The 24,659-nt window shown below is 59.3% G+C and overlaps 2 protein-coding genes across 3 annotated transcripts; both read right to left on the bottom strand.

The window, feature by feature from the left end:
- Nucleotides 1–2,138: 2,138 nt before the first annotated feature.
- Nucleotides 2,139–10,962, bottom strand: IGF2 (insulin like growth factor 2). 2 transcript variants are annotated; one of them, XM_003422383.4, is made up of 5 exons: nt 10,849–10,962; nt 10,607–10,680; nt 5,876–6,038; nt 3,444–3,595; nt 2,139–3,035 (listed from the first exon to the last, which is right to left on the bottom strand). In XM_003422383.4, exons 1-5 carry the CDS (start codon nt 10,934–10,936, stop codon nt 2,793–2,795), a joined length of 720 nt encoding a protein of 239 aa, XP_003422431.1. In that variant the 5' UTR covers nt 10,937–10,962; the 3' UTR covers nt 2,139–2,792. The 2 variants fall into 2 exon arrangements, with proteins under 2 accessions (XP_003422431.1, XP_064143644.1); XM_064287574.1 differs by lacking the exons at nt 10,607–10,680; nt 10,849–10,962 and adding an exon at nt 8,824–9,694.
- A 6,603-nt stretch (nt 10,963–17,565) lies between these two features.
- LOC135231610 (insulin-like) lies at nt 17,566–20,298 on the bottom strand. The gene is made up of 2 exons (XM_064287575.1): nt 19,819–20,298; nt 17,566–18,529 (listed from the first exon to the last, which is right to left on the bottom strand). The coding sequence occupies exons 1-2, from the start codon at nt 20,073–20,075 to the stop codon at nt 18,328–18,330; spliced, it is 459 nt and encodes a 152-aa protein (XP_064143645.1). The 5' UTR covers nt 20,076–20,298; the 3' UTR covers nt 17,566–18,327.
- Between the last annotated feature and the right edge of the window lie 4,361 nt (nt 20,299–24,659).

Raw genomic sequence — 24,659 nt, forward strand, 5'->3', positions numbered from 1 at the left:
GGTAAGCCTCCCAGCTGCCCGGGTCCCTGCCCCAGCCCTAGGCATCCTGGTGGCTGTCAGGGAATGCCAGACCCACGGCTGCGGGGCTCAAGCAACCCCGGTCGGTGGACAGACCTGGGGCAGCTCTCCTTGCTCTGCGGGGCTCACGCCCTCCTGACCTCCCCGATTCCCTGACCTCACCCCTCCGGACCCCCAGGAGTCCCTGCAGAGCTATGGGACTCCTGGGGACCCAGTGGGGTGCTGAAGAGGCAGGCAAGGAGTCACCAAGGGGTGGGGGGTGGGCTCCCCAAGTGCTCAGAAGGCGGCCACCTGCTCTCGCCCGATGGAGTCCTTCACACACACTGCAGCCCCTTCCCTCCCAGCTGGCAGGCCAGCTGGGAGCCCCTTCTGGTGGCCTCCGAGCACCTTTCTGACACCCAGGGAGACTCCGCCCTGCCACCCCCCCTGCCCCTCAGGACCTCCGGGAACCAGCCACTGTCCCCAGAAGTTAGGTCAGGGAGTGGCCCTCTCAATTCCCCTTGAACTTCTCTGTGGGTGCCGTGGCTGCACCCCAGAGGCTCCACTCTCAACTTAACCCAAGCGACAGAGACAGATAAAAAGAAAAGGTGGTTAAATGGCGGACAGCAGGACGGCGGGGTGGCCCCGCGAGGTGGTGGACGATTGTGCCGTACGTTCTTCCTTGGTCACTGCTCCCCTGTTACGTGGGGAGGGGGTTGAGAGCGCAAGAAAAGCTAAGGGGGGGGGTCAAAAAAAAAAAAAAAGAAAAAGAAAGAAGCCCCAAGAGATGCCAATTAAAGAGGGGAAATAGATCAATTGACGCGAATTTGGGTTCCTAATTTTGGTCTGTAATTCTGCAAATCTCGCTGTCCTCCTGACTTTTCCATCCAAAACTCTCCCTGGACCATCTCCGACCCCGGAGCTCCCCCACCCAGCCCCCACTGCCCCCCACCCGCCCCTCCGACCACCAGACTTCCCGCTCTCCCTGTCATTGTTGCAAGTTTCCTGGGGGTCCCCGTTTCTGGCAGAGGCTCCCCAGGAGACTGGCAATGATGACCACTAGGTGTGCCTGGGGGGGGGATCCCAGGTCTTTCTCCCAGGACACACCTAGCAGGGTCAGGCTGCTCAGGGGCTCACCTTGCTGGGCACCTCCATCTCCCATCTGGCCAAACTCGTTCCTCGCTCGGCTAAGGCTGGTGCATGCATGCACTCTGGGGGCCATGGGGGGACACCTCCCCAGGGAGGACACAGGTCCTCTCAGGTTGGAAAGATGGAACCAGAGGTGTTCCACCCCGCAGCACGGGCCTCAGTGAGCAGCGGGGACGGGATAGGAGGGGAGCTTGAGACATGAAAACCTCATCACTGATCAGCTTAGAGAAGTGGGGGCAGAACTCAGGCCTAATCTGTAGAATGCTGGGTTTGTGTTTTAGTTGTTGCACTATTCTTTGGTGTGTGAGGGTGTGCAGGCACACATGAGAGTGTGTGCATGTGTGTGAATGTGAGTGTGTGTGGGTGTGTGAATGTGAGTGTGTGTGTATGTGAGTGTGTGTGGGTGTGTGAATGTGAGTGTGTGTGTATGTGAGTGTGGGTGTGTGAATGTGAGTGTGGGTGTGTGAATGTGAGTGTGGGTGTGTGGGTGTGTGAATGTGAGTGTGGGTGTGTGTGGGTGTGTGAATTGAGTATGGGTGTGTGTGACTGTGTGTGAATGTGAGTGTGTGTGTATGTGAGTGTGGGTGTGTGTATGTGTGGGTGTGTGAATGTGTGTGTATGTGAGTGTGGGTGTGTGTGTATGTGGGTGTGTGAATGTGAGTGTGTATGTGGGGGTGTGAATGTATGTGAATGTGAGTGTGTGTATGTGAGTGTGTGCATGTGTGTGTATGTTTGGCTGTGGGTATGTGAGTGTGTATACTTCTCAGGGTGGGGATTGAGATGTAAGTTTTGGAGGTGTGTTGTTGGCTTGGGGGGATAGATTTTAAGGTGTGTGGGGGTTCTGCCAATTAAACATTATTTCCACTAATTTTGGTTTTCATGCTCCACTCTCCCTTCCCTCGGTCTTATTTGGTCCCTCAAACTAGCTCTGGGACACTTTTTCATGATGGAAAATTGAGCAAAGAACGAGTTTGGGGTGGTGTTGTCGTATCATAGCCAATCGCATTTAAAGTGCCCAATTGAAGGTTTGTACGAGGAAATGGTGATGCCGCAAGGCGGTGTGTGTCAATTTTCCAGACCCTTCCTCTCTCTTCAATGGCCCAGGGACAGAGTCGTCAGCCAATTTTGACTCAAGGTCCAAAGGGAAAGAGGAGGGGGGGGGGCGCCAAATTCCTTTTCTTTGCCAATTGTTTTTAAGCCAATTAGTCTTTTAGCAGTTTTTCAGCCAATTGATTTTTTAACTTTTTTTTTTTTTAAGCTAATTAACTTTTCTGGTTTTACTAAAGAGCCAATTAGTTTTCGGGGCGGGGGGGGGTTATATTATGCGTTTAATTTTTCGATTTTTTTTTTTTTTTTTAGCCTGGACCATTTGGGGGTACTAATAGGGGGCAGGGGCATATGTGGAGGATGGTTAAAGCCAATTGTTTCATATGTTTTTAAAGATGTTATACTCAGCCCGGTGGAGGGGGCCGAAGGGAAGCAGCCTGACTCAGGGAGGCTGGGGCAGGGGGGCTGGGGCTAGGGGAGCCCACGGGGGGGAGATGGCAGAGGAGGTTTAGAGGCAGGACCCTGGTGGACAGGTCCCTGGTCAGGAGGAGACAGGGCAATGGTGACGGCCCGCAGAATTACGACATTTTGGCTCACTTCTAATATTCCGTGACAGGAGGGTTCTCGTGGACAGGGTCCTGGGAGGACACGATGATCTGGGGGCGTTGGTTGACGGACTGACTGCTCATAATTCGGCTGGCCTCTTTGTACTCGTCGATCTTGTTGAGTACGTGACCCAGGCCGGCGTACAGGAGGCTTCGCAGGCCCCTGCGCAGTCGCTGGGAGGACTGCTTCGAGCCGTCACGTTGGAAGAACTTGCCCACGAGTTGTTTGGGTTGGTCCTGAGGGGGGAAGGGGCAAGTCAGGGGGGCCAACCCTGCAGGCCCTCCACTGTGGGCCTCCAGTCTCCTCTGAGAGATGCCCTGGCACAGGTCACTCTGCACTGGTGACCTGTGGGCGCTTACCTAAACCTCTAACCTGTCAGCTGGCTAAGTGTGACTGATCAGTACCTGGCAGACTTCTGGCTAATGTCCACACAAGTAGCAGACTTGGAAATTAACCTCCAGCTGCCCCTTAACTAGGCTCTGGCTGCTTCTTGCTGCTGGCCCACAAAGCCCCGGCTCCCAGATGGCACCCTAAGAGACCCAGCTGGAAAGGACACGGCGAGTCTAGAAAGGGGAGTAGCGTCCCCGTGAGCCCTCAGTTTCCCTTTCGAAGGCCCAGGAGCCAGCTCAGCGGATCAGCCTTACCGAGTCTGTGGCCAGAGGAGCCGACAGGTCTCTCTCGGACTTGGCGGGGGCGGCGCAGTAGGTCTCCAGCAGGGCCAGGTTGCATCTCTGGAAGCAGCATTCCTCCACGATGCCTCGGGAGCGGCGAGGACTGTGTCGGCTCACGGGTCTGCCTAGGGGCACCCCAGGGGAAAACATGTAATGCCACCCCAGGGGAGCACATGTGATACCTGAGTCCCTGGGGGAGGCGTAAGACTGACCCTGCCCTCAAGGCAGCCCCGAGTTGGACAGGACAATGGTCACCTGGGGAAAGGCCAGCCTGTACGGTGGCAGGGGGAGGGGAGGGAGAGCGAAGCAGGCAGGGGTGCCCCTAGACAGGAGGAAGACGAATGTTGTGACAAAGCTGGGGTCTGGCCTGGCCACATCCTGCCCCCTGTGCCTCATCCTGGGTTTAAAGTGGGCCCAGCCCCTCCCTGCCCCAGCCCACAGGGCAGACCCTACAAGGATGGTGGTTTGGTCAGGAGAGTAGGGGTGGACCCAGCTGAGGGGGCGGCCCAGCAAGGGGTCCGGGCCCCATGTCCCGGGCCCCAGGCCCTGAGACCAGCATCATCCCCGAACCTGGGACCAGCCTGGCGCCTGGGCAACACGGAGACAGGGCGGGAGAGAAGAAGACGGGAGGAGAGGAGTGAGGAGCTGCGATGAGACCACGCCCTTCTTTCCTCCCATCCTCTCCCCCTCCCCCACGACAGGCTCAGCCGGAGAGAGAGAGCATCACCACCTGCTATGCCTTGGGGGAGCCAAGGGACAGGCGCCATCAGTGGGGGGAGGGGGGAGAGGAGCCCCTGTAGGGGCAGGGACCCAAAGGAGACCCTGGGTGAGTTGGGCGGAGCAGGGGCAGTCAGGGGTTCCAAAGGGCGAGACACAGGGGTACTCTTCAAAGCTGGGAAGACCCATTTTACAGGGGGGAAGTTGAGGCTCTGAACTCAGCATGCCCACACCTGCCCCTCCTGGGGATGAATTTAAAGGACACGGGCCAGGCTGAGCCCACTGGAAAGGCTTAGATCCTGCTGGAAGGTGGCAAAAACAGGAGACCCTCTCCCACTCCCCTCCACTCACCTGGGGGGCTGGGCCCAGCTCTGACCTTTGCAGCCCCCTCCCTGAGCAGCTACCTTCTGGTGTCTCAGCCTGGGTCCCCCACCTGTACCTGGGTGGGGGTCCTATTGGCAGGGGTGGGGTCTCCTTCTATACCCCAGTGCCCAGCGAGTACTCACTCAGCCCCGCCCCCACCAGGGACATTGGAGTTTCTTTTTATGTACCTTAAGTGACCCCAATAGCTCCTATGTCCCCATCATTAAAAGTTCAGACACTGCCAAAGTACACAAAAGAAAAGCAGGTGACCTTCTTCAGTGCCCACACCTGCCCAGAGGGAGCTGTGCTTGGGGGCAGAGTGGTATCCCAGGCAGTATCAAGGGTGCAGAAGACACCAGGGCCATCTCAGGCTCCACCCTCAGGGGTGTGGGGGTAAGGCACCCTAGGGGTCTTCTTCCCACTCAGGGCGTCTTCATGCTCACAGGAGGCATGACCAGACTGGTGGAATGAGACATCTCGGCTCCCCCTTTAGGGTAGGTAAGGCTGAGCTGTGACCCGTCCCTAAGCCCCTGCCCCACCATGAATGCCTGCTGGGCACTATCTGTCTGGGATACAGCCCCAGGGTGCTTCACCAGGCACCATCACTAAGGAAAAATGAGGACCTGGGCTACAGGCACACCCAGGGGACCTCAGAGAACCTGGGCAGGAGGTAATGATCAGATACCACCCAGAGGACAGTGCTGGCGGCGTCTTTTAACTCACAAAAGGGTGAGACCATTTTCCCCCAGAAAAGATGGCCCTGGAGAAGCTTCCGACCCATTCGCTGGTGAGCAGACGGCCATCAGCCACCTGCACACCTAACTCCTTACCTATGCCCAGGTGGGCTGTGAGCAGATCCAACTACCCACCTCCTGGGGCAGCACACTGCCCCACCCCAGCCCAAGGGACATAGTTCCTGGGGAGCAGGAGCACAGAGCTCCCTTGCCCCTGTGCGTCTGGGCAAGGCCTGGGACCCCCTGGCTACCCTGGCTTTTCAGGGCTTGGCTCCCATGAAGAGACCACCCAGCCTAGGAGCAGAAGGAAGAAGGGTCACCGGGCGGGCTGTGGTGGTGGGGGGGACGACTGGTGCAGGGCAGTGGCAGACACACAGCAAGTGCTCGATAAATGTTGACTGGGGGCCCCCAGGGACTCTCTCAACGCCTCAAAATAAGAGGCCGGGTCATTCCCCAAGCAGCTCCCTCGGCTCTGGCAGAGCCCTCATCTGCCCCTGGGGCAATAAGCCAGCTTCCTCAGGGTGACACCAACATTTATGGAGTGTCTGCTGTGTCCGACCCCCGCCCGCCCCATGGCCCTGAGTTACTTACTGAAGTAGAAGCCGCGGTCACCACAGACGAACTGGAGGGTGTCCACCAGCTCCCCGCCACACAGAGTCTCACTGGGGCGGTAAGCAGCGATGCAGCACGAGGCCAAGGCCAAGAAGCTGAACAGCCACAACAACGACTTCCCCACCGGGATCCCCATCGGTGTCTGGGCAGAGAGAGGAGGCCGTGAGCACTCGCACCACAGAGCCAGGGCAGGCCCAGAGGGGTCTCCTGCACCCCCGGGACGCCAGGCTCACATATGAGCCTTGGGCCTCAAGCCAGAGACAACCCCACCATTTCTCAATTAACTTAAAATAGTAAAGATTCCCTACTAATACGGTTACTTTGGTTACAAGAGCTTTGACGGTTGAGGCGAAGGCGCTGAATGAAAAAATGCTTGCAAAAAGCTCAGAATCTCGGCATGGTGCTTCCCGTGGCCTTCACCACCATCGCTGCAGCAGCCCAGGGCCCAGTCCTGGACACTGGACCTGGCCGTATGGCCTCATGAGGCAGAGCCGGGCACAAGGGTGCATGGCCCCCACCACAGAGTTTGTGCATCCAGGAGGCCACCCACCTCTTCACTGCGACCCCCCTAGCTGAGCAGGGGGGTCCAGGAGGACCAGCCCCCTCCCAAAGCAGCAGAAATCTTACTAGGCCAGCCCCACCCCACGCTTCCAGTCTGTGCCTGTGCAAAACTCAAGTCAAGGGTCCAATGGTTAGTGTTAACAGTGCTGCCCATACTCCTGGGGACCTTGTTCTCCTGAATCACCCAGTCCCCCAACTCCAGTCTGCACTGGATTCCCCAAAAACATTGTACAAAAGAGCCCAAAAGGCCTCCTCTCTAGGCTTCGCAGCACCTCACCCAGGCAGCACCCTACCAAAGTCCCTCTGTGACCACCGAACCCCATTTTCAGTATCAAACTCCACCCCCAGGACAGAATGGGGCCACTTGGAACTATAGAGAGTCCTGTGACCTGGAAGCCTGGGCACCAGGTCCTCCAGGGCCCAATCTGGAAGGAGAGGGACCCCTTAGGACACACCCCCACAGCCAGAGTGGCTATAGGGCCAGGCAAGGCTGACCACCTACATTAAGGGTGGGGGCTCTGGACAGAGAGACCATGGCTTCTCTTTAGACCAGCGAGCTGGCCCTGCCCCTCCAGGAGGTGGAACCCCCCAGGAGGGCAGCCCCAGCCTTCCTACCGCAGCCCAAAATACCAAAAGAGCTGGAGTGGGGGCCATGCAGGGCGAAGCACCCTGAGCCCCTGGCCACCCTGACACTAGGCAAGGAAGGGGCTGGGCAGGCTGCCCAGCCGTGCTGCTCCCCAGCTCACACACCAGCAGGCATGGGGGGCCCCCAGCACAGTCTTCTCCCCACAGGGAACAGAGTTTTTGCTAGATTGCTTGGCCCGGGGTTTTCTGGATGCAGTAAACCACGGAAGAGACGGAGGAGGCACAAAAAGGAAGAAGAATCTCCAGTCTTGCCTAAGCTCCAGAGAGCAGTGGCCGGCTCCATGCAAGGATCGAAAAGCTACCTTGCTTACCTCCTCCTGCCCTGACTGGCCCCCGGCCAGTCTCCCCAGCGCCCCCACTGCCGCCCCTGCCACACATTCTAAGAACTAACTTGGCCAGCTAGAAAGGCTCTGCGGCCTGAGCAGCCCAGGCTCAGCCCTGAGGCCCCTTCTGCAGGCCTGGCCACCCTGCAGGGCGAGGTGGGGCCCAGGGCACTGGCGCCAGCCTAAACAAGAGGGACAGGTGAGGGTCCAGACAATGCTGGGAACTGGGGACAAGGAGGCAGGCAGCAGCCTAGGACAGGAAGACAGGAGGCCAGAGGGAAGGTGGGAGAGCAGGGGTGAGGGGGCAGAGCAGAGAGAGGCTGCCTGTGTGGAGAGGCAGCAGGCAGGGCCCAGGCCCAGGCCCAGGCCATGCCCTCCAGCAGCCAGGCAGGCCTCAGCTGGTGGCAGAGGGTCCTCTATCAACAGCCCGGTTACCTGCTGTGGACGGGAAGGCTCGGGGCTGAAGAGGAAGAGGAGGCTGGGTGGCTCTCACAGGAGAAGCGAATGTCCAGCTGGATGGCTGGTCAGTGCCAGGGCTTTTATGTCGGAGCCGGCTCCTCCCAGCCCCAGCTCCACCCTGCTCCCCCCTCTTGCTGACCACTCCCCCCGCCCCTTGCGCCCGCCCCCTCCCTCCTCCCAACCAGTCCCTTTCCTGCTGCACCCCAAGGCTAGCCCTGGGCCATCCTTAGCAAAATACAATGGGGGGAGGGCCATCCTGTACCCCCAGCCCATCTCTCCACAGGGCACGGAGCAAGGGGGTGGGAGAGGACTGCTCCACCTCCTTGTAAGGAAACTTCTAGGCTGCCCACTGGGGCAGAGGGCAGCCGCCCCCTCCAGAGACACACTCTTACCCTTCCATGCCTCAGGCTCGCCCCCTCCCCATATTCCCGTTTACAGTGTTGGGGACAGGGAGATGCGGGTGGGGATACGTTGCAAATGCGGCATCTGGCGAGACTCTGTCGCCAGCTCTGCCCGGCTCCATGCTGGCCCCGCCCACCCAGCTCTCCTCCGCAGGCCCGCGGGCCCAGAATCAACATACCAGGGTGGGCTTCTGGACTAGGCGGCCCTCCTCGGGGCCAGCACCCCGGGGCACAGGGCCGCCCGTGCACTGCACACATCACCCACTTTCAGCGACGCCCCACTGCGCTCCCAAACTGACCAGGAAGTAGCCCACACAGGCAGTAACACCTCCCTGGGCACTTCCCCGCACCCCTCCTCCCAGTCCCGCTGCGCAGGCAGAGACCCGGGTTCACCACAAGGACCGTAGCCACCGCCAGCCCCCAGGGCCCGCTAGCGGCCGCTGAGTCCCCGCAGACCGGGCCGGGCGCGCAGCGAGCAGGGAGAAGCGGGCCGCGCCCGGCGCCCCCGCACCTCCCGCGCCGCCCGCGCGCCGCTTACCTGGAAGCCGGCGCAGCTGCTGCCCATCTCCCTGCTGCCTAAAGCAAACCGAACAGCGGGCGTTGGCCCTCCTGCCGGGCACTCCTCTGCCAGGACCGCTCTGGCCCCGGTCGCGGGGGCCGAATGTGCGACGGGGCAGAACGGGGGCTTGGCTTGTTTTTTGGGGGGGGGACTCTTCTGCTTGTCGAGGGAGGGCGGGCTGTCTGCGGGCCGGGGCGGGCCAGATGTTGTACTTTTCGGGGGGGAAAGGGTATCGGGAAATGAGGTCAGCTGTTGTATCAAGGACAGAGGGGAGCAGAGATAGAGAGAGAGACAGAGTGAACGTGAATGGGGGGGGCCAAAGTGAGGGGCGAGAGGGAGAGGGGACAGCGAGAGGCGGGCAGGCTCACAGCGGGCGAGGACAGCGCCGAGAGAAACAGAAAGTGTAGCCCTAGTCCGCGGGGGCGCGGAGGGCGGGCGGGGCCGGGGGCGGGAGCCGAGGGAGGTGGCGGCCAAGGAGCGCGCGGCCGGCCCAGAGGCCGGCGAGGGGCGCGCTGAGCTGGAACGGGGCGCCACGTCGGGGGAGGGGGACGGGGGAGATCACCGGCCGTGGGCACCCAGCTCGGTTTGGGCCGACGGAGCCCTCAGCCGTCGCGAGCCCGGGCCGGGGGAGAAGCCAGGAGGCGCGCAAGCCGCTGGGGACGCGGGGTGCGGCGGGGGCGCGCCGGGGAGGGCTGGGGAAGCGGGAGATGACAACGCCGGCGGCCTGCGGGCCGGACTGCCTGCGGGGGGGACCGCCTCCTCGGCGAAGCGGGGCCGAGCTGAGGTAGATTGAGGAGGAGGCGGCGGGGGATCCGCAGGCGGCGGAGCGCGCCCCACCGACGGCGCCCGGACGGGAGTCAGCAGCGCGGCGGCGGACGGCGTCGGCGCGGGGCCGCCAGCCCGGGTGGAGGCGCTGGCGCGCTGAGCACGGCGGCGGGGCCCGGCGAGAGCGGCCGGAAGGGGGGGCCGGTCGCCAGGGCTCACGCAGCTCCGCCGAGAGCAGGCGAACTGCGGGCGCCAGCGCCCGGCTCTTATAGCCGCGCCACCCGGCGGCGGGCGCCCGCGCGGGCCCCACTGGCCAAGCGCCCGCACCAATGGGCGCCCGCGGGGCCCTCGCCCCGCCCCCGGCCCGCCCCCGCAACTCGAGCCCGCAGGGTGGCGCGGGTCGGGGGCCCGGGGGCCCGGGGGCCCGGGAGGGGGGGCCGTGGGGTGCGGGCCCGGGTGGGGGGCGGGGAGCGGCCGAGGGCCAGAGAAACACTGTTCTAACATGTTTGGGGGCCCTTTTCGGGTTTCCGGGGTGCCTGGCCTCCCGTTTGCCAGGGCGCGGGGGGCGCACGGCAAGCAGAGGCGGACCGCGTCCAGGGCCCGGGCGGCCTCGGGGGTCTTAGCGCCTAGCGGGAGGGCAAGGTGGCGGGGGCACCCTATCGGAGCGCGGGCGCAGATGGCCCAGCGCCGGGCTGGGGGCGCGTGCCCTCGAGTCCCTACCAGGGGTCCCTAGCTGCGGGCGGGGAGCGCAGCCGCCACCTGCCTGCGCAGGCGGAGCCGGCCGCTAGGCTCCTGGAGCCGGAGCCCGAGCGCCCCCCGGTGCCGCGCGGGAGCCCTGGGCAGGCACGGAGCAACAAGGGCGGCCGCCAGGTGCGGGTCGCGGGGCGGGTACCCGGGCCGGCCCGAATCTGGGTCAGGCGTAGGGCTGTGCCCCACCAAGTCCGCTGCGCGGGCGGAGGAGAGAGGTGCAGGGCCAAAAACAACGCTCAAGTCCTACCTGCATTACCGAGCTCCCCGGGGTGCGTCTAAACAGCTCGCTTTTGGAGCTCACCCAAAACACCTGGATAATAGCTCTCTGGTCCTCAGTGGAAAACCCTGGTGGCGTAGTGGTTAAGAGCTACGGCTGCTAACCACAAAGGTCGGCAGTTCGAATCCACCAGGCTCTCCTTAGAAACCCTGTGGGGTAGTTAGACTCTGTCCTATAAGGTCACTACGAGTCCAAATGGACTCGACGGCAACGGTTTTGGTCCTCAGCGTGTTGAATTTGCAGAGATGCTACTTCAGCCCTGGGGCCTGCCACCAGAATTTGGGGGTCTGGGAAAGCCATCTCCGGAGAGTTTGGACAATGTGAAAAGGCGTTGTGACTTTCACCGAGTCAAAACCAAGCACAAGCCCCCCATCCGCCCGCCTGCCCGAGCTCCACGGTCGCATTTGTGGGGGAAGGGGCGGCGGCTGGCGGAAACCCGCGCTCCGCGCCCCCCGCCCGGCCATCAATCACTCGCCTGCGCGCCGCCGGGAGTCCTCCGCCCAGCTTGCTGCAGGCGCCGCGCCGCCGGGCCGGGGAGCGCCTTTCTGAGGCACCGTGAGACCCCCGCGCCCTGTCCACCCCGTGTGAGCTCTCCAAGGCGTGTCCCCAGACCCGTGATCTTGGTAACGAGCTAACGAAACGGTGCTGGTTTCGGAGAGCCTTGGGCTAGCAAGCGCGGCCGCCCAGCCTCCAGCTTGCCCAGGCCCCGCGCCCCCGCGCTCAGCGCCCCGCGCTCAGCGCCCTGCGCCCTGAGCCTGGCGCGCCGCGCGGGCCTCCTCCCGACCGTCCGAGCAAGCGCCTGCCCGGGCCTCTGAGGCGGTGGGTCGGGCGCAGCGGGAAGCTCACCGCGAGGCTGGAGGCTGCGTCCGTGGGCGCACGAGAAGCCTAGGCGACCAGTGGGCGAGCAAGCGCTCAGCTGCGGTGGACGCTGCTGAAGGTGAGCGGGACCCCGGGGGCAGTCCCCAGTGTCCAGGGGCAACGCCCCGTCCCTTGGAAGACCCGGGGACAATGCCCAAATTTGGGGGAAACTGGGGGCAATGCCCAGTCGCTTTCCTGGACGCGGGAGAAGCACTGCCCACATCCTGGCAGACCCGCGGCCGGGCCAAGGGTGTTTGGGGAACACACAGAGAAACGTCCAAAATTCAAGGCGTTCTGAGGACTTTGTAGGAGACGCAAAGGGGCCTGAAACCAGCGTCCACTGTCCGCGGGATTGGGGAAGCTGCCTGCCTGCCCAGGGCGGCCGGCGGGCCGGGAACAATGCCTACATTTGAGACATGCAAGCCCGAGCTCTGATTTGCCTCGGAGAGAATGAGTGTCCCCAGGTCGGAACACCGGGGAGCTCCGTCGATGTGGGGGATCATGATTAGTGACTACGTTTGAGACCTCAGGAAAATAGAGCCCCAATGTGGGGGTCAAGGGAAATTGCTCCAGGTGGTTGGGGGACATGGACCGTGTCTAAAATGAGGGAACCTAGCATCTTGATCAGCAAGGTGCCGGGACCTAAGGACTCTGGGTTCAATTTGTGTGTGTGGGGGGGGGGGTGTGGGTGAGACCAGGAAAATTCTCAACATGAAATTTGGGGGGAACTAAGGGGCACATTATCTAAGTTGGGAGACAAAAAGAAACGGACATGCTACAGGGACCCAGGCATATTCTCAGTGTGGTGGGGGAATTAGGGCGTCATTTCCACATTTTAGGAATGTGAGTTAACAGCCGAGAAGTTTGCTGCACCCAAGGAAAAGAATGCCTACAGCTGGGCGGCTTTGGAGAAAATGCTCAGTGTCGGCTAGAGACCCAAGAAGTACTGTCCTAATTTTGGGGGACACAGGGTGTAATCAATACACTTGGGGAATGCAGAAAACCAACGTTCTTTTTTTTAATATCTTAATTTAAAAATTGATTTTAATTTGTTTATTTTTGGTGAACAAGGAAAAAATATTCTCTGTGTTATCCTGGACAATGTCTGTATTTGAAGAACCCTAGTAAAATAAGGTCCAAGTTTTGGGGGCCCAGAGCAACTGCCCAGTGGAGATAGATATTTAAATTTTAGGGAATTAGCTGTCAGAATTCATATAGCCTGTAATTCCTGGGACTTTAGGGCCCAGGGACAGTTTTTAGTGGGCTTTAGGGACCCACAAACATGGTCTAAATTTAGGGGGACTCAGGATATGGGTGATCAAGTCGGGAGGCCCATAAATCAATGTTCAAAAAAGCTTAATTGTTTTGTGGGGGGAGGGATTCAATTTGTTTGGGAAGGCTGGGAGACAGTACTTCAGTTTGGAGGCCCCGGAAATAATTTTTGAATCTAGGGACCCAGGGAAGTAGTTTCAAGTCCTCAGGAAGTTTGGGGGGTCAATCGCTAAGTTTGGGGGCAAACGGGTGAAGAGTGCGCAGTTTGCAAGCCCTGGAGAATCAGTGTCCCAGACCTGTGAGCGGCAGGCAGGGAGTTTGCGATGTGTCTGAGGCCCAGGAAATGTTGCTGAAACTTGGGGTGATTCAGGGGGGTCTTCAGGGTGTTTTGGAGCTCACAAAATCAGTGTCTTTTTGCCACACAAGGAAAACACTGACTGTGTTTTGGGAAATCCTGGAGGGCAGTGCCTAATATTTGAAGGAACCTAGCATTTTCAAATACGGAAAATACAGGGACTAGGTTCAATATGGCCTTGGGAGCTTGGGATTATTGTCTACATTTTAGGAAACCCAGATTCTTATCAATAAGCTAGTGGGGTCCAGGGAATTGTTCTAATATTTAAAACATAGTGACTGAGAAAACATTTGGGCACTTTTTTGGGACGCTAGGGACAAAGCTTGGTATGTCTCAGAGACCCCCCAAATGAGCTTTTCTCAAGCGAGGTGTCACCCGGGAAAACAGGGCATGACTCTGGGATCTGGGGGGAGGGGTATGTTTGATTTGGGGGGACCTAGAAAAACCATTCTCACACTTGAGTGCCTCTCAGGAAATCGCTTAGCGTGGCTGAGGGAGCTGGGTAGCCCTGTCTAAGTTATAAGGAATCCGATTAGTGGCCAGAAGCCTGCAAAAAAATAAAAAAAAAAAAGGAGTCCCCAAAATTAATGCTCCAAATCTCTGTGGCCCACAAAAAGTGCTCAGTGAGTTTTGGGGACCAGAAATTATTCTGTCAGTTTTGTGGCGCCCATGAAATTGTGAGCATAGGAAATCAGTGCACAGATTGTATACAATTGAGAAAAACGCTCACTGCCCTTGACGGCCTGGGTTTAATACCTAAATTTGTGAGGTACAGAAAAACAGTGTTCAAATTTGAGGGTTCCAGGAAAATTGTTCGTTATGCTGGGGGACCTTGGGATTCAATGTGTAAAATTTAAGGAACCCAGGTTGGTGCCGATAGGTCTGTGGGACTCAGAAGATAATGTCACAAACTGTGGGGAACCCAGGCAACGGTGGGGGGGGGCAGGACAGGGACAGGAAGCTTGGGAGACATTGGAGTTAACTGCCTCAAATTAAATTATGGGGACACACAAAAACGCTTTACTTGTTTGGGAAGCTGGGAGACAATGCATTAATAAGCACCAGGAAAAAAAGAAAAATCCCCATTCTAGGGAACCAGTTAAATTGGTCAGCATGATCCCAGGACCTGGGGGCTAGTATTTAAATTTTAGAGCACTCCGACCGGTGTTTTGTCAATCCGTAGGACCCTGGAGGGGAGGAGGGGAGTAATAATTTGATAAGAACATGTTGTTTGAGTCGTCTGGGGAAGCTGGTGGGGGCTTGGTGTCTCTTGAGCTCCATGTGTGTGCGTTTGGGGTGGGGGGTGAGACGTTCCTGTGACCCTAGACATACTGACTGTATTTGGGGGAGCTGGGGAGAAATGCTTAAATTAGAATGATCCCCCCAAAAAAATAATGTCCGCGTTTAGGGCGAGCAGGGAAGTTGCTCCGTGGAGCCTTGGGGATTGAGGGTTACCTTGTAGAGGCCAAGCTCTTGGTGCCGAGAAGGAACGCGCCACCCGGGCCCGGTGTCTGGAACTCGCGCGCAGAGCACTGGTGCCCGCCCCGGGGGACTTGAGCGCGGGCTGCGTGGCTGCGGCTCCCGGAAGGGCGCGCGAGCGTCGCGAGCAGGTAGCGGGGCTCCCCGGAGCGCACGTCTGGCTGGAATTTTGCGTTGCTTTTGCCTTCTCCGCCACCGAGCGCGCTTGTGTGGCGGGAGCCTGAGCCGAGCGGTTGGAAGGGAGAAACCCGAGAGCGGCGCCGAGCGGCGCCGAGCGGCGGGCGGCGCGGAACCGTGCGACGCGGCTCCCTGGCGCTCCCGGGGCTCCGGGCTGCCCAGCCAGCCACCACCGAGCAAGCCCGCGGGCTCCCCGCCGCCGCCGTGCCCCGATGCTCTCGCGCTGCGAGCCTAGGCGAAGCCGCGGCGAGGCCGCCGCCGCGGGCAGGCTCGTCCCTGGCTCTGCTTGGGGGCTCGGGGATACCCCCGGCCACCGTCCCCCGGCCGCCTCGACGCCCCGCGAGCACCGTTCAGACCTTTGCCCGCCCCCGAACTGCGGGGGAAGTCCAGTTTTGCTTTGGTAATGCGACAGAGGAGAGGAATGAGGACGAAAAGGAGAAAAATAGGGGGAGGAAGTGGGGGCTCAGGACTGCACGGTGGCTGGGGTGTCGGGGGCCTCCTTTTGTTTTTTTCAAAGAGAATTTTCACTGGACGCCTCTCACGCCAGCGGGGGAAAGTCCAGTTCCATAAAAGCAAATAGTAAAGCCGCAGGAGCGCGCCCGGGCGCGCGGCGCTGCCTGCGAACAAGGTCACCCCTGGAACTGGGCAAGGTTCTGGGTGAGCGTAGGCCCCAGGGTCTGTATGGTGAGATGCTACTAAATAGGAGGTACTTCGGGGGTGCAAGGGAATGTAGGGACCTTGGAGCGAGTACAGTGAGCACTGCTTGATCCACATGTCAGCTCACAGGGAAACCGCACTAGAAGTGAAGAAGCCACCACAGAGCCCAGCCTGGCACCCGGGGCACCCTGGGTTGACAGGGGTTAAAGCTATGGGGCAGGTTCGAGGAACCAGGCAGGGCTGAGGCTTGTCCTTCATGTTGGCTTGGCAAGGCAGAAAGACCCCCCCCATGAAAAACAGTCCATTTTCACCCCCAGAGCCCAAGGCACGTGGAGAGTGTTCCCCCTTCAAATTCCAGTTTGCATCAATCACCCCACGGCCCATTCCAAGAACATCTGGCCTCAGCTCCCCCACCCATGGCTGCCCCCCTTCCGCTCCCCGCCAGCTCTGCAGTCTCCCCACAGCCTGTCTTTCTGGCTTGGAGGAGGAAAATGGGGAGGGAGCCCCTGGCAGAAGCCTTGGGTGTGTCCATGTTGCTCCCCACTCTGTGGTGACTTAAGAAATTTTGAGGTGGGGGCATTCAAACAGCCTGTCTGTGGGACCTGGGGTCCCTGTGAGCCAGAGAGGATTTCAGACCCTCCCTGCAGAGGAAACCAGGGCTGCGGCCGTGGGCTCAGCACTCTGCAGTTTCCTCGGGCGTTTTTTCCCCTGGGCTGGGGTGAATGGGCGTAGGAGAGCCCTGGTCAGTAGTGGATTGTAGGCGTCTCTGGAGCTCGCTTGGGAGGCAATCCCACAGCGACCTGCGTGGGGCCTGCCCCTACTTTCTGTCCCCACAGGGCACCTGCCCAGGAGAAGCCCACCACACAGTGTTTGAAGACACATGGGGACCTTTCAAGGTAAGAAGGCTGTGGCCACCTTGGGTGCCAACAGGAGCCTGGTGTGGGGGGGGGGAGGGAAGGCTGCCAGGGCTTGCTGTGTTGGGGGGCACACACATCCCCGCCCCACGGGGCTGACAGCTAAGCCCTCACCTTATTTAGTCAAAAGAGGCCCCAGGGGCAGGCCTGAGGCTGGGGCTAAACCGGTGCCCGAGGGCTCAAAAGGCGCTTGGCTGCATCCTGCCCCCATCGCGGACCAGCTCCGGGTTCTCACCCAGTCCTCTACTTCCCTCCGACTTCCGGCCCCTCGCGGTGGGGAGGGGCCCACCAGCAGCCCCAGACCTGTATGGGGCAGGGGTCTCCCCTGCCCGGCGCTTCCTGAACAGAAACTTCAGCCCCAAGTGCCACCCTTCCCCCAGCCCTTCCCCACCCACTCCAGCAACTCTCTGGACAGCCAACCCAAATTCCAAAGCTGATAAATGCCACCTCGAAGATTCGGACTAACCCCACCAAGCCCAAGCCCCGTGCGCACTGACCTGTGGCTCCCGCATGCTCTCCCGCCTGCCTTTCTCATCCCCTCCGCTTCCTCCCGGCTCTGGCTCCGAGCTTCCTCCCCTTCTCCCTGGGACCAAGCCCGGTATTTTACAAACCAGCTTCATTCTCCCAGGGTCCCCTAAGCGCCCCTCCCTCACCCCCTGCAGGGTGCCCCACTTGAAGGCTGGGACCTTCAGCTCCAAACCTGGAGGACACACTGCTCAGCGTCGACCTGGCTGCTTCCACACAGGGACCCACACACGTGCGGAACTGCCAAGACCCCATAGCACAGAAACACCCCACGGCTGATCAATAAAGTTGGAGCCAACAAAACCAAATGCCAGAAGTATGTATGGTTGGGCTGGGCTGGGGGCTCCCGGGAAGGGGGCTGCTCTCCAGCTGGGGAGGGATTGAGGCCCAACTACTATTTGACCCCTGACTCGATTTAGGGTCTGAACTTAAAATACCTTTAAGAGAACATTCCTGACTTCTCTCTAGGGTGGGCAGACTGACTGGGGTTGAGGGTCGCCTGCATGTCCCTCCCTGAAGGCTCTACGGGCTAGCACAGGGCTGCAGGGCGGCCTCCGTCATCCTTGGGTTAGGCCCAAGGACACAGGTCCAAGGACACAAACCCACCACCGACCCCACCTTCAGTGTCCCCCAAGGCTCCTCAGGCAGCCCGGCCTCCCCCATCTTTCTCTCCCCCGATACCTGATCAGTGATCCGGGGGGGCCACCACCACCACCAGGGGCTTGCTTGCTCTGGAGGGGAGTAGAAGGTGGTTCTGGCCAGAGGGCCTTTCTAGCCGCCTCCCCCCTCCAACAGGAAGCCCAGTCAGCTGTCCTAATACAATGGGACAATGACAATTGTAAAACCCCTTAGGCTCAAAGCCCACCCCCCCATTTGCCCATCACATCACTTGCTTTTCACAGTTCTGAACTTTGACAAATGGGGATACAGAGAGGTCAGGGAACTAGAATGAGGTCCCAGGGCTGGGAGGAAGGGGGTTCTGCTCCCAGGATTCCTCCCCAACTTAGAATTTTTTCCCTCCCCTCCCACTTTCTGTCCCCCTCCTCAAATTCTGGCTCCACATGGAAAAACCCTTTCTTCTCCCTCTGGGCTGGCTGCCCTCCCCTTCTGCCTGCTCCCTTCCTTTGACCTTTTCTCTCCTCCAGGAGCTCCATAAGAGGGCTTTGGCGTTCTGCAGAGACCGCAGGGAGTCTGCTTTGTCCACACCTGAGCCCCAACCCCAGGGAGCAGCACCTAGAGTGGGACCACCTGAGCACCAGACACCAGCTGTGACTCTGAGCACACCCAGCCTTTCCGAGCCCTGCTGCTTTTAAAGGGGGTGTCTCTGCCTTGAGAGACTCCAAAGACCAAAGGACGTCGGGTCCCTGTACATAGCCTGACTAACTCAGCCTCATCTGCTGTGCCTGGAGCACCGGGGACACTTACCTCTCAGGCGCTGGGTCTGGCTGCCGGCCTTAGTTCTGGGAGCGCTGGGATCTCTGGGGCCACAAGCCGCAGCAGCTCACCTCAGGGCTGGGATCACGGGAGGCTCTGGCCGGCTGGAGGGCAGGCTGGGCAAGGGGGTAAGCCGAGTGGGCTGGGCCAGCTGGGGGACCCTGGTGCTGGGGTCTAGTGCCCACCTCCTCCTCCACCAGGTCAGCAGTCACTCTTCGGCCCCTTGGGAAAAGCACAAGGTGCACCTGAGATGATCTAAAACAAACCCCACTCCCCAAGAGCCCTGGTCCCCTGCCCCCCCCCAGCTTTTCAATGGGGTGGCCTGCAGGTCACCTTGTCAGGGAGTGGGCAGTGTCCCCTTTCCTGGCCCTATGGCTGCTCAGTTCCCCCTTTTTCAAGCCCAGAGGGAACAGTTGGCAAGGGATTTGCCTAGAACTGGGCTTCCCTGAAGCCAAGCCTGAAAATGTGTGGATGAGGAGGAAGGAGACCCCTCTGTGGGATGTCTGCCCCCTTCCCAGCTAGGGGTGGACTTCTGTCTGTGTGTGGGGGCGTGGGGTGGGGATAATTGTTGCACATAAGCACCTGCTTTGAGGGATTACAGTAAAAAAATATAAAAGCTCCCTCATCCACTCCCCGACACCCCGACTTGAATAGGGGAAAAACCCAAAGGACTCAGCTCTGCACTGAGAAGGCAGCTGGCAGGGGGTTGGGGGTGACTTAGTTTCTCTGTGGAAATGAGCCTCTTCCCACAACACCGGGCTAGATGGGTAGAGGCACCTAGGATATAGCATGGCAGAGACGGGAAAGACACAAATGAATGTTTCCCTTGAGAAACTGCCCTTGCTCCAGTTCTGGGACTGGGGGACGGGTACAAGGGGGTGCTGGGAACACTGTCAGGAGAAAGAAGCTTGACTTTTAAAACGCTACTGGGCTATCAAGTGGGCATTGCCTCTTTGTCCTCCTCCCCACCCCCCTTCCCAATTTCTTGGTGGGACTCTGGTGGTGGTGGGGGTGGGGGTGCAGGGAGCGAGGAGAACAAAATTTTATTTTCAAAATGACATAAAAAAAAGCCTGGTTCCAGACTCTCGGGCCCCTGGCCCCTCTGTACAGTCTCGTTTGTCTTTGGTTGGGTTGAGGGGGTGTGCAACAAGAAGAAACTTCTCACACAAAAAAATACCCTGCCTTTTACATTTTCAAAAACAGCTGTGCACGCCTGCTGGGAAGAGCAGCCTCACCCTCCGCCCCTGCCCCTCCCATCTTGCTGGTGGGTTAGTGAAGGAAAATCTATTTTACTTGCAAAAGTCCCTTCTCCACTCCATACAGACCCATAGAAGAGCCCTCTCCCCACCGGTGTCTCCTGTCCCCTCCAAGGTCTGGACTACTCTTAGGGAGCTTCCCCGAGGGACCCCGGCAGCTGCCCCAAGCCCCCAGCCCACCCACACTTGAACACTCAGAATACTGCTTTTCTCCCACACTCAGAGGGTGCAGCACAAAGGAGGCAAGCCAGTTACCTGTACTCTAGTCTCTGCGCAGTCCCAGCCGCTCCGGGACGGTGGATAATGAGGACTGGGGAGTCACTGGTGCCCAAGGCTCTCTCCTGAAACTGCCCGGCCGATGATCCGCTGGTCGGGCCAATATTAGCAGTCGCCGCCAAAGCAGGGGGTGCTCTGGCTGTGGTGCCCAAGCCCTCCAGCCGGGTGGACGGGGAGGAGGAAGTGGAGGTGGAGGAGGCTGCAGAGACGACGAAGGGCACTTTTAGGGTGTGCATGATAATGAAGCCCCTAGAAGCAGGAGCACCTCTCCACCACTGAGCAGGGCACCTGCCAAGTGCCAACTGGAATTATGGCTTTTGCCCCTCACCTCCTCGTCCCCTCCACGCCTTTCCTCCTCTTCTTCAATAATTCCTGCTCTCTCTTGTAAGCCCTCGAGCACCTCCAAGTTCAAGGGTCTTTGCTCCAATTCAGTGCTGCTGGGGCTGGTGGCTGTGGCACCTTCCCACGCCTGGGCACGGTGCATTGGGGGGTGAGGGTTTGGCCCACCCCTGACCCGACAGAAAGGCATTTGTGGGCATGGGCATAAGCCGGAAGCGGTCCCTGCCAGCTGGGAGGTGGGACTTGGGTAGAAGAAGTGGGGAGTGGGCAGGACTCCACTTGAGTGACACTTGGCAGTTAGTTGATACCCTGGAATGCTGGTGGGCGTGGCACGGGTAAAATGGGAGGGGGCGTGAGCGGAGAGGAGGCGGATTCAAGGGTGGGCAGAGGAATCTCCCTCTAGGTGCTCCCGGGGCAGCTGAAACACACAGTGCAGTAAAACCCTCCTTTCCTCCAGACACAGTGCCTCTTCCAGGGAGAGGGACTCAGGCCTGCAGTTTTGTCCTCCACTCACATGGGATCTGACCCCCTACATTATACATGTGGTGCTAGGTGCTAAGGCTGCTGCGGCAAGTGACAGGCAGCAGGCAGCAACTGTCCCGCTTGCAGGCACCCCTGGATAAGATGGCCAGTCGAGTTCACAGCCTTTTGAGCCTGGCTGAGACAGGACTCAGAGCTGACAGTGGCTGGCGGAGGGCCTGTACAAAAGCACCATCTGTTTGGACTAGATCTCACTGAGTAATGGAGCCCTCTTCCCCTGAACCTGCAGGGAAAGCAGGCAGTAGAGCAAAGATTCACTAAGGGACAAAGCTATGCACTCTTCCCAGAGGGCCGCCTGCCCCCAACCACTCTGTGTCCCCACACTCTGATGCCCACCCTCTGTGGGTCTACCTCATCCAGCTTACCAGCCTGTACTGGGACTTAATTATCGCCTCTTCCTTTGTCTTTCAAGCCCTCACCTGAACGTCCTTTGGAGGCATGGAGTGGCCGGGGAGAACTGTGTCTTCAGCAGGGAAAAGTGTCAGACTTGAAGGGGACTCAGATCTGGTTGGGGCACATGGAAGAGAGGACTCCAAATTCCCAACAGCCACCCCATCCTGTGAGAGGAGAGGAGGCAGGACGCCTCTCTTGTATGGCCCTGGGTCAGGCCTGGGGTACATGGATGGCAGTTGAGGCTCTTGTGCAGCTCAGGATGAGGCAGCAACTTGCTCCTTGCTGGCTCTGGCCGTGCTTTGGGGTTCTGTGACTTGGAGGCCCTGCGGCCATGCACTGCCCTCTGGTGTCTGTTTCAACATGCCTGACTACTGCAAGGAGCTACCGCCAGGGCTCTTTGGGGGGGCTCAACTGGGACTCCACACACTGTAGGCAGGGCCAAGGAGAGTGAGATGTTGACCCCAAGCCAAACGTGGGGGTGTTTGCGGAGTCGCGTTCCCATGACCGAGGATGTGGGAAGCCGAGAAGCTGAAAGGGAAGCAACCCACAGCCAGCAAATCCGAACCCTGTAAATGTGGGTCTTCTGCCCCCAGAACAGGGTGTTTTGGATCGAAGCTCTGTCCTGGACTGGGTTCCCACCTCTGGCCTGGCCCAGAAGGGGCTCGCTCCACCCCAGGGCTGTTTTATTCCACCAGGATCTCCCAATGTTTAAGCAAGAAGAGGGGTGAACCCATGGGGGACCAGCTAAGCCATGGTGCCACTGAGGCAGGGCTAGAGATATCAGGTTTCAGTGATCTGGGGTGTGAAAGCTGTGCCCCTCAGCCCTGCATTCCAAATGTTCGCAGGGGATTTCCCATTTAGGGGAGGGGGACACATGGCCTAGAGGGTCTACAAGGTGGGAAGAGGAACCACAAAAAAAGACAAAAGTTGGGGTCCAGAGTTGAGGGACACTTGACAGAAAATCTCTTATCCCACCAGCTCTTAGGCCTGTGAGGAAGTCAGCCTGCCCTGGGGTTCTGGTCTGATCCTCACTTATGCAGAAGAGAATTGGGGGAACCCCTGAAGCCCCCAGCTTCAGGTTTCTGCCACTTAGCTGTTCAGTGGCCTCATGCTGACACCTGGTGGGCATTTACAGAATTACAACAGCACAGTCAGAAGTCAAGTGCTGGGTTTGGGACATCCCACTGGGTCCTAGGGGGTAGAGAGGAGACATTTCCCCTACAGAGAGAGGGCCCCTCCCCTCAGTGGAGTTGGGACACAGGTGGGCTCTGCCCCTTTGTGCTTGGATCTGAATTTCTTACCTGCCTCCCTCCTAGCATTCCAGAACTGGAAGAAGCTAAAGGAATTCCTCCCTTTGGGGAGCTATGTACCGGGTGGGAGGCGGGTAACGTGGCATGGTGGGCACCCAGAGCCACAGGATAAACCTGGAAGGGCTTCCCGAAGCATCTGTTTGCTCTGAGAATGGGAGGAAACTGTGTTACTTTGTATTAAAATAAAATTGGCTCTGGGCAGAATGTTGCAACCCTGTCCTAAAGGAGGGTCTCTGAGGTGTGCAAGGGGTGGGTGAAATGTGTTCTCAACACCCCCATTCCCCCAGCCCCATGCTGCCTTGCCTGGGAAGGAGGGCTTTCCAAATCTGGCCCAAGACTGGCACCTTGTGGCCACTCTGAGAAGTTGCAGCTACAACCCTAGAAAGAGCCTTGCTTTCTGATAAAAATAATAATATATTACTATTATTAGTAGTAGTAGTATTAATGCTAACTCACCATTGCCAATAAATAAATATTGCTGTTAGAAAAACAACAGGGTCACTTTACCAAACCTTGGGAGTTTAGAGAAGAGGAGGAAGTACCTGTAACCCCCTGTCCTGAGCACTCCAGCTTTTATCCCAAGAGCCCTGCACCACCTGGGCCCTTTATGGCCCAGCCACCCACCCTTGGTCAGCTCTGGAGGTGAGGGTGCTTGATCCCTGGGCGACACGGGCCCCCCAGATGCACAAAGACTGTAAGGCCTCACATGAGAGAGGGCCCTGGGGGATGGCTGGGCCCTGGTGGGCCTGGGAGACCAATTCTCCCCAAGCTGTGGGTCAGAAAGGGATGAGGAAGGGACAGAAGCAACTCCAGAAGCTGACCCTGGTTCAAACCCTGGCTCTGCTCATGGGTCGGTGCTGGCAGGCCTTGGACGAGCTGTCTGGGCCCTCTGTGTTCCATCACCATGAGGATGCCCGTGGGCAGGGCACCAGGACCAGGATAACAAAGGCTAATTATTGGCTCTAGAACTTTCTTTTCTGCAGCCTTATGGAATTGTAGTATAGGTCAGCCCTGGGAGACCTGCGTATAAAGCTGCCCCATCCGGCAGGTAAAAGTTGCACCTGTGAGGACCATGGGATTTTTTTTTTTTTTTTTTTAGGGAGCAAGACCAGCCTGGGCAGCAGTCGTAAGCACTCCAGGGCAGTGAGGGGTGGTGGAGAGGGCTGAGAGTGTCCTCTCCTGTGCAGGTCTCCTTGGCCGATGGGCTGGGGATTCTGAGGTACAGAGACCCCTCCCCAGTGAGATGCCTCAGGCCTCCAGAACAGAGGGACCCCCCCTTCCTCAGTTTTCGTGTTAGCAAAGGGCAGCCTCTCCCAGCCCCTCTACTTGGGGGCATGCTGAGCCCCAAAAGTCCAGTCTTAGGGCTCATTCCTCGGGGAAATTGTCCTCCCTGGCAAGGTGCGCCCCACACACCATGGCCATGCCTGGTGTTCACGCGGATGACGCCTTTCCCATGGAGAATGCCTGAGTGCCCTTTAGCCCATGGTGCCTGGAGGAACCAGCCCGTGATAGTCCTCCCAGAGGGGCAAGGCCCAGAGAGTGAAAGCAATTGCCTCAGGACCCCCAGGAAGGAACCGCAGAGTGGTGGGAGTCCCCTCGGCCTGCAGCCCCCTCGGCCCCTGCAGTGCCTGTGGTCCCTGAACACAGGACGTAAGTGCCGTATGGCCTCGGCCTTGGTGGGCACCCCCATGCTCGTCTAGCTGGGCACCGTCATGGGCAAGGCCAGAGGGTCAGAGGGCTGGTACGAACGGGTAGGCCTGTGCAATGGGGTCGGGGGGAGAGGCGGAGTGTGCACTTATGCACAGGTGCAGCCCTGTGACACGTTCCATGGGGACAGTAGCCTGATCCCACACTGCAGCCTTCATTCTCATCCCTGTGCTGGCTTGTTTGGAAGGACCAGATCCCTGAGCCAGGAGACCTGGGTGCCTCAGGCATTGGCCCAGAGGGGCACCGAAAAGGCCCAGCTTGTCATATTGAGGGAGGAGCTGAGGGCACAGTGGGTAGACCTGCTGATTAACCATGGCAGTGGTTCCATCAGCCCTTGCAAGTCACCACACCGAGCACTCAGCAGCCTCTGGCTCCCTCTTGGTGGAAGACGCAACAGGCCCAGAGAGATAAGTAAGGCTCCCCAAGCCACACACCCCCATGGCAGAGCCAGCCCTGGCCAGGGTGGACATCCTGCTGGCCCGAGGGCAGTTAGGGCGTGTGAGGAAGCAAGGCCGGTTGTTTCTGTGTCCA

Source organism: Loxodonta africana, chromosome 7 (assembly GCF_030014295.1).
Source record: "Loxodonta africana isolate mLoxAfr1 chromosome 7, mLoxAfr1.hap2, whole genome shotgun sequence".
NCBI lineage: Eukaryota > Metazoa > Chordata > Mammalia > Proboscidea > Elephantidae > Loxodonta > Loxodonta africana.